Raw genomic sequence first — 9803 nt, forward strand, 5'->3', positions numbered from 1 at the left:
CAGTGCCTCCTGGGTAATGGAAGATGACAGAGGCAGAACACAAGCCCTCCAAAGCAGCTGAGGAACAACACACAAACCATTTCACTGTTACTATTCATCACTGGACAGTTCATCTGTCATGCAGGTTTTAAAGCAAGATGCATTTGGGCAAAGACTGAAGATGTCAGTTGCTTGGAGGTGAAGAGTTGGAGATTGTGATGAAAGTTGACTGGATTTGTTAGCTTAGTTAGCTGGTCAGCACATGAGTTTTAAAAATGGATATCATTTTGCATAGTGATTTTATCACACCAGAATAATTATAGTAACTAAGGGCCAGTTTTACTAACAGCTTGCGCCAGCGCAAACCGTCTTTTAGCGTTAAAATTGTACTGTCAGTTTTTACTAAAGACGCGCAGTGACGAATTAGCACTGAAAAGGTGTGGACAGTTATTTTTGCGCTTGACCTTACTGAATATGCATTTATAGGAGTGTCCCTTTCAGACGCAACATTTATAGGAGGAGAGTATTCAAATGAATCACGCAATGCGTTTTACTAACGTTTGCGCTCATCAAATTACTAGCATTTGCGCCATTATTTAACGGCCAAAAAAGCAAGTCGTAAACTATTTTGCGATTGAAATGGCTGCAATTATTGTTGCTTAGAGGAGGCACCGCAGAGAACAGAGAGCGTGTGGTAGAAGGGAGAGGATTTTTTTCCACATGTAGCCTATTAATTTATTTGGAATGCCAGAAGAACACATTGTCCGAACATATCGTTTGCCAAGCCATGTTATTTTTAATTTGCTTCAGGAAATAAAAGATGACTTGGAACCCTCAACTACGAGTCTCGCAATACCAGGTCTATCAAAACTTCTAGCAAACCTTCATTTTTTTGGCCTCCAGTTCTTTTCAACGTAGCATACTGTGGCTTAATTATTTCTTTATTCTTTACTTGCGACTACGCTGATTTGCGCTGCGCTTGTTATATTGCGTTGGTCGATATGTAAATGAGATGTTGCGTCTGTGTTCTTTAATTTGCGTGTTGTTAGTAAATCACCCACATAAATTTCCCCTCCCATCAGTGCTGCTTTGGAATTGTGCTCTCACGCTAATTTGCCGTTTACTAAAACTGGCCCTAAAAGTACTGAAACTTGTTGACTGAAAATTTTAATAAAATAAAATAAAATAATAAGTTTTTAACATCTCATTTTCTTTTATTTTAACTTGATGTTCTAAAATAACTCAAATAAACATTAAACTACTGTTTTGTTTTTTGTTTTTTTTTAATGTACAAAAATATACTAAAACTTCAGACTTAAAATGAAAACCGAAAATATAAAAAACGAAATGAATAAAATATTAACAAAAACTATAATAGTATTGATTGATACTATAAGTTAACTAAAGCTATGGGGGTTTTTTTTAACTAAGATTAGGTTTATTTTTTATATATATTTCCTATTTCAGCTATTAACATTTCTGATTTATTTAGTTTAATAACTAAATGAATTAATAATATTAATTTTAAATAAAAAATTAAATATTCATCAATTATTATTACAATATTACAAAAACTACTACATTTTATAAAAACAACAAAATTACTAAAACTTGAATTTAAATGAAAATATAAAAACTATTTTAACATATTACTAAACTATAAAAGTATCACAATGATTAGGGCAGCACAATTAATCGAATTTCTAATCGCAATTACAATTACGGATACCACAATTACAATCGTTCAAAGCAGCAATTAATCATTCAAAGTCCACTTATGTTATTCTGCATGCTTAAGATGTTTTTTCTTTCTACATGTTATCTTAAGGGTTTTTCCATTGTTTTAATTTTAGTATAACATTATAATACCATGCATATTTTTACCTTTTTATTTAAAGAGAAACCAATCCGATGTATAGTTGACATTTGAGGCTTTTAATATTCATCAATTATTATTACAATATTACAAAAACTACTACATTTTATAAAAACAACAAAATTACTCAAACTTGAATTTAAATGAAAATATAAAAAACTATTTTAACATATTACTAAACTATAAAAGTATCACAATGATTAGGGCAGCACAATTAATCGAATTTCTAATCGCAATTACAATTACGGATACCACAATTACAATCGTTCAAAGCAGCAATTAATCATTCAAAGTCCACTTATGTTATTCTGCATGCTTAAGATGTTTTTTCTTTCTACATGTTATCTTAAGGGTTTTTCCATTGTTTTAATTTTAGTATAACATTATAATACCATGCATATTTTTACCTTTTTATTTAAAGAGAAACCAATCCGATGTATAGTTGACATTTGAGGCTTAATACTATAGAAAAGCAATAAAAGTTTTTCAGTTAGTGTTTTCAGCTTGTTTATTTTCATATAAAAATATGGCATGCAGTTGCTTCAAACAAAGGTGTAGACATCATTCATTTAATCGTAAATTAATAAATCGCAATTACAATTTCAAAGGAATAATCGACAATTATGATTTGTGTCATAATCGTGCAGCCCTAACAATGATACTAAAATAACACTGACTTGGTGTGAAAGTATATCTGTGAAACGTTTATCAATCAATCACCATCTTACCTCCCAACCACAGGAAGTCATTGACAGACCGCAGCAGCTCTACAGCCATGTGATAATGTACGAGGGCGTCCTGCAGCATGCCTGCCTGCAAACACAGATCCCCGACGTGCTTCCTCATGCGGCCCTGACAGCGTTTCTTGTAGTGCCTGAGGAAGAGGAGCAGCAACAGGCGTCAGATAAACATTCAGCATTTACGCACAGAGCTTAATCGATGCAAGACGCGCTCGCAGCCAAGTGCAGGTGACGTCAGCCATATTTAATTAAAGTTATTTTTATCAGCGGTGGATCGATGTCGTCTCATTTGGCTCTCCTTATATGGAACATAAATATGCTGATGTGGTTTTGCATCAAGCTTGGTCTTCTGTCTTAGCCCAGGATTTACAGACAGAGAGAGGGAAGCTGGAGGTGAAGATACGGATGCAGAAGGAAGGGGATGCACAGGCAAAACTGGGAGGGGGGGATTTTAACTAAAGGGGACATAAAGCAACTTGAGGTCAATCCCATGGGGATGAAAAAAATAAATAAATTTTTTAAAATGAGGGATTTCTATTTTATAAACATGAGGAGGTAAAACGCTGGTGGAAGGACCCCTATAGATAGTGTGCAAGAGGGTCAAGTGTTATTCAAGTGACAACCAGACAGGAGAGAAACAGGAGAATATTCTTCATCTTAACTTTTATAAGTTTACACTTTTACATAGAGAGGATGTATCAGTAAACATATAAATACTTTATGATCAGCAATAGTCTAATGATTAAGCCAATATTGAAAACTTCAACATCAGGGCTTTATTTATTTTTTTGCCCAATTCAAGCATTTTTTTGACAGATACAAACACACTAAACTATCACCTTTAAATGTTTCAATGCTATATTGGAGAGAAAAAAAGATTTATAATATTGATAATAACATAAAATATGCACCAAATAAGTCAATTAATTAAAAAATCAGCAATTGTTACAATAATAGTATTTATATATAATCATTTTATATAGAGAAAGAGAAACATAGAAAAAAAATCAAAATACATGTATTTACTTGTGTATAAAAGTAACAATATTAATATACATAGCATATATACAGTATATAGATAATTACTAAGATTATTATTTTATAAAACTAGAATTAATAGTATTGCTTTATATAAATAAATATAATCTTTATAAACATAGAATATATATTCATTATATTATATATACTATATTTATATTTATATGTTTAACTTCCGATCAAGAACTTCACAACTAAACTCAGGGAGTGTTTTCTATAGACGCATGGATGTCATATTCAAATTCATGCTGCGACCGTAGATGAGATGAGCATAAAGCTTTGCGAGCAATCACTTATGAATTACTGAATGACATCCATGCATTTCTGCAGTTAAAACAGACAGAGATAGTGAATAAGAAATACAGTATGCTTGATTAAACACTTGACCCTTTCAGGCACCAGAACCCAAAGAATTGTTCCCATATTTCCAACACAGATTTAAAATATTCTCACCATAAAGGTGAAGTGTGTCAACTACGCATAACCAAACAGAACTGCAAAACAGTACAAATCTACCATTAGTCAAGCAAGCAGGAAGTTTGCCACTGGTTTATTCTAAAGATGATAAATCGCTCAACAACAAAAAAAAAAAAGACACACTTCACCTTTAAACAATCGACTCGAAGACGACATGAGGACACAAAGTTTCAAAATCTTTTTCCATTCCTGCACATTGACTTTCATCTCAAAAATTTGACCTTTCTACTCTAAACTGAGACACAAGAGAATCGAGGTCCAACCACTGTGTCACTGACGGGGAGAGGAACAGGCTGATCAGGTAAGAATGAACTAAACCGGCTCACCTTTTCACACCCAATAATAAACTCACAGGACAGTATGAAAGAAAAGAAGAAAGACAAATAAAACAAGGCAAAACAATTGAAGGGAAGAAAAGACAATAGCAATGAAAAACAAATGGCAAAACTCATGAAAAAGGATAGAAGATCATGCACGGTTGACCTACAAGCAAAACCATCATATACTGTGGGACCCCTGGGCATTCAGTATTTACCACAGTCGATTCAGACTTCAGTTCAGATGAATTACGATCTGCAGATGAACTGCAGCGGGTTTGTGGGTTGAAAAAAGCAAATAACTTCTCAAATCATAAAAATTTCAAATAAGTACATTCAAAATAAAACACATAACAATATATAAAATGCATAATTTGTTTTTATTCTTTTACCTATTCATTTATTGGACTATATTATCAATATATAAACATTTTATTTATGTACTTGTATGCTAAAATGCAAAAACATAAATAAATGTGTATATATACACTATATATAAAATATCTACAAAATATTTTATTTTATTTGTTTACTGGCCACATGAATGATATATGAACATGCAAATTTATTACTATAAAAATTTAAATTAATTAATTCAAAATAACATGTTTAAAAAAATACATAAATCTAAATATTTTATTATTGAGATTTTATATATATATATATATATAAACATTTATATATCTCAGGAGAAACTTCAAGTAAATATTTTAGGGTTTCGGCTGACAAAAAGTTTGGAAATCCATTGTCTAAATAAAAATAACAAAAAATAAAACAAAAAATAAAATCAGTCAGTATAAATGCTACAAATAAAATTAGGCATCACAACATTATAATGTACAGTATGAAAAATACATATATTAAGAAATTTTTTAAAAGTTTACATTTAGTAGTGGTAATAAAATATTAGGGTCATTCCGTGTCAAATCAACCAAATTTCAGGAATTTCCCCGGCTCAAATTTTTGATTTTGCTAATATTTTTTTCTGAAGAAAGATAAACATGTATAGTAATGATGGCCCAAATATTAAATGTCATGGATGAATATTTACTGAGTAATCCACTATTTTGTAGAAGGGGGTCAAAATGGCAATTTTCACTTGAGATTCAGAGCCAAATTACAGGAGGTTAAAAATGACTTCAGAAAGATGGCAGCATCACAATGTTATTTTTACACGGAGATTGGTAGGTCTATTAGTAAAATCTGTTGAATTTAACAATCTTTGTTGCATTGCGTGCCAATTGTGACCATTCAAAAATGGAGAAACAGCACTTTTCAAGTTTTTTCTCCAAAGTTTGCATGCCTGTAACTCAAAAAGTATTTTTTCTCATAAAAAGTATCTCAATGAGGCTCCATTTTCAGATTGTTGAATAATACCTATTTTAGTGGCTGAAAAGCAAATGTTAGTCACTTTGTGTACTGCTGATACTTATTGTATTTAAAGCAGAATGTCTGAAGAATAAGTAATGTTGAAACTAGGAATGCATCTTGTTTCCATCTATCAAAACAATATGCACAGAACATACCTGTCGGAGTGCTAAAAATGCACTGAAATGGTAAAAGTTGAGGGACATTATCTTTCTCTCAGTAGTCTATTCATAAGATTCTATTTTTGAATCAGTTTCAGGGATATTTGAAAGAAGCTACCAAGAGTTCAAACAGACAGTATTGTAACATGGTTGAATCAAGTCCCACACCTCATAGGGAAAAGTGGTTGCTTTTACCACATTGCATTCACATTAGTAAACCAAGATTTGCCTAACCTGGATTAATTAGAGTTTATTTAGCTTTTTTATGGTTATATAACGTGAGCATAATCATAGTGCTAAAGGGCATATTTGGCATAATCACTGATAATACCTCAAACATTTAAGGTCTCTCACACTTGAAATAATTAGCACTGGGTAATTCTAAACCCCAGGTAAATGGGATCCTGGGTAATCTTATTTTACGTTTCACACTGTTCATACTTTACCTAGAGTTAATAATTAATCCTGGTCGTAATCTGATGCGTCACACTGTACATTCCTAAACCCAGGGTTACTGTTATTATTTGCATTGTTAGCAGTGATGACTAGATAAACACAAAACCACATTTGGTGTGAATATGTGTAGGATACAACAATTTGTACATGGAGCTGCACCAAGATTAAACAACATAGGGCCTTAAAAATGAAAATTCCCAAAAACAAAAACCCTTTCTTAGGAACAAGAATCTAAAATCATATTAAGAATACATCTTGAGTTACAGGCACACAAATTTTGGAAAAAGAATATGCATGACACTCAAACAGGTATGTCCTGTACAATTGTTTTGATAGAGGGAAGCAAGGAAACAAGATGCATTCCTAGTTTCAACATTACTTATTCTTCAGACATTCTGCTTTAAATACAATAAGTATCAGCTGTATACAAAGTGACCAACATTTGGTTTTCAAGCGCTGAAATCTGAAAATGTAGCCTTATTGAGACTCCCATATTTCTGGGATTGAACAATGTAGGGCCTTCAAAATTAAAATTCCCAAAAACAAAAACCCTTTCTTAGGAACTAGAATCTAAAATCATATTGTGTGATATCTTTAATATTTCTTGATTTATAGGCATGCAAACTTTGGAAAAAGAATATTTATGGCACTCAGACAGGCATGTTCAATGCAGTTGCTTTGACAGAAGTAAACGAGATAAATCTTTAGTTTCAACATTGTTTGTTCTTCAGACATTCCTCTTTAAAAGAAAAAAAGTATCATATTTTTGCAAATTGACTCACATTTGGTTTTTGACCACTGAAAATATGTACATTTTAACAATTTACTCCTGAAGCCATATTAAAATTCCAGTATCTCTGGAACCAAACAATATAGGGCCTTAAAAATTAAGATGCCAAAAGAACAGTTTGTTAAGACCCAATATATAAAAGGGCATTAAGATATCTTTTATATGTTTTGAGTTACAGGCATGCAAACTTTGGAGAAAAAAAAATTGAAAAGTGCTGTTTCCCCATTTTTGAATGGTCACCATTGGCAAACAATGCAACAAAGATTGCTCAAGTCAACAGATTTTACTAACATACCTACCAATCTCTGTGTAAAAATAACACTGTGATGCTGCCATCTTTCTGAAGTCATTTTTAACCTCCTGTAATTTGGCTCTGAATCTCAGGTGAAAAGTGCCATTTTGACCCCCCTCTACAAAATAGTGGATTACTCAGTAAATATTCATCCATGACATTTAATATTTTAGCTTTCATCACTATACCTGTCTGTCTTTCTTCAGAAAAAATATTAGCAAAATCAAAAATTTAAGCCGGGGACCTCTGGTTGAGTTGACACGGAATGACCCAATAGCATTTATCAAGAATAACTTTGTTAGCATTCGATGATAGTAAAGGTCATCTAAAATGGAAAAATACAGAAAAATAGCACGTACAACAAGTAAATAGCTGGCTAATATATCCAAATATCAAACAATAAATGTAAAAAATATCTTTAATATCAGCTGATAATAACCGATATAGTACCTCTATATCATGCATCCCGAAAAATTATGCTTGCCTTAGCAAGATATTAATTAAGTGTTAATTAAAGTTTCATGAGCCACCCTTTTCTAGATACAGACATATAGGTAATGGGTTTTCCAACAACCGATTAATCTGGCTGCCGATAAAGATTAACATATTCTCAGAGCCCAAACTCACCTGCTGTCTGTGTCCAAGCCCACAAAGTCCTTCTTCTCAAACGGCACACACAGCAGTTGTATCTTATCGCCAGATTTATCAGTTGCTCTGTCCAGTCTTTTCGACTCCAGGACGATAAATATAGACTCCACGAAATCCTCCACCCGCTTCTCCACATCAGGACAATCGTCATAGCTGGGGTAGAACGCCACATCTGTCCGCTGCTGTTCCGCCACCTCCCCCTGCAGCCCGAACACCAGCAGCCGCGAGTCGTACAGCGTGGAGCCGAACACCTCCTTCTGCCCGTGGAACCGATCGGACGTCTGCGGCCACTCTTTGGTCGTGGTGCAGCTGGTCACTGAGATGAGACCCACCACTTTGCGGTGGGTCTGAAAGTCGCCCCACTCGTTGTTCTCAGGGGGGTAATGGTGGCGGTAACGGATGAAGAGGACGCGCTGGGAGTCCCGTATGCTGACCTGGCTCACGCTGGCAATGCGTTTGTAGATGCGGAAGAACTGATCCTCTGGGACGATGCCCATGGGCTGGACCACTACCAGGACCGTCTGATGGTCCTCAGCACACTGCATGTAGTCTGGGACACTCATGTCTGCATACAGCGCCTCTAGAGAAGGAAAACAATCCACAAAACAACATACTGTTTTATTACAGCAGGTTTCAAAGGGGTTAAAGGGTTAGTTCACCCAAAAATGAAAATTAGCCTGTGTTTTACTCACCCTCAAAGCATCCTAGGTGTATGTGACTTTCTTCTTTCAGACGAATCCAATCGGAGTTATATTAAAAATCGTCCTGGCCCCTCCAAGCCTTTCAATGGGGGTAAGCGGGTGTTGGTTGTCAACAGTTCAGAAGACGTGAAATAAAGTGCGTGCATCCATAATAAGCCATCCCTCACACGGCTCCGGGGGGTGAATAAAGGCCTCCTGTAGCGAATCCATGCATTTTTGTAAGATAAATATCCATTTTTCAAACATAATAAACACTCTTTTCTCACTTCCGCTGACTGTGGTGCGCGGAAGCAGGGTTGCCAGGTTTTCACAAGAAAACCCGCCTAATCACTACTCAAAACTAGCCCAATTGCGTTTCGAGGGGGTCCCCAGTTAAAAATCGCGTTCCAGGGGGTAAAATACACATTTTTGGCGGGGTTCCCCTCCTAAAATTCGCATTCCAGGGGATAAATATCATGTTATTGGAGTCGCTTCAACCCGCGGACATGAAAAACAACCCGCGGCAAGTGTTAAAGTAGCCCAATTCCACGGGAAAACCACGGACTTGGCAACACTGCGCGGAAGTCGTGCAGTCGGATGACGTAGGATGTAGGCATCATGTGCGCACCTCTGAGAAATGCAGGAGCAAAGGAAACCAAGTTTCCTTACTTTAGCAAAGGAAAACCAGTCTCCTCTTGGCTTATATCAAAATCCTTCAATATTTTTCTTTACAAATCCTCTTTTTGTGCTTCTAATTCGTGACCGGCGTTTTGTTTTGTTTTGTCTCCGCTAGGGTTGGGCCGATAGACGATGCCATCGTCCATCGCCGATGGCTGACAGACATCACGATGTTAAGCTGGCATCGTGAATCCCCACCACCCCCTCTCCCGCAATCCGCCGCATTCCAGTTCCGTGTTCGGAAAGGAAATGAAGTGTACTACGGAAACCCTAAAGGGAATAAATAGCCTACGAGATGGGAGG

The 9803-nt window shown here is 35.2% G+C and overlaps 1 protein-coding gene across 2 annotated transcripts in view; it reads right to left on the reverse strand.

The window, feature by feature from the left end:
* Positions 1 to 9803, reverse strand: part of LOC107681624 (trafficking protein particle complex subunit 9-like) — a 248577-nt gene that overhangs the window by 237098 nt on the left and 1676 nt on the right. For both annotated transcript variants that reach the window (XM_016477940.1, XM_016477939.1), the window contains exons 2-4: positions 8122 to 8722; positions 2584 to 2729; positions 1 to 57 (exon numbers count right to left, since the gene is read on the reverse strand). In XM_016477940.1, the coding sequence (XP_016333426.1) occupies positions 1 to 57; positions 2584 to 2729; positions 8122 to 8705 (787 nt within the window). In that variant the 5' untranslated portion in view covers positions 8706 to 8722. The remainder of the gene's footprint in view (positions 58 to 2583; positions 2730 to 8121; positions 8723 to 9803) is intronic.

This window comes from Sinocyclocheilus anshuiensis, unplaced genomic scaffold, assembly GCF_001515605.1.
Source record: "Sinocyclocheilus anshuiensis isolate Anshui unplaced genomic scaffold, SAMN03320099.WGS_v1.1 scaffold1524, whole genome shotgun sequence".
Taxonomy (NCBI): Eukaryota; Metazoa; Chordata; class Actinopteri; order Cypriniformes; family Cyprinidae; genus Sinocyclocheilus; species Sinocyclocheilus anshuiensis.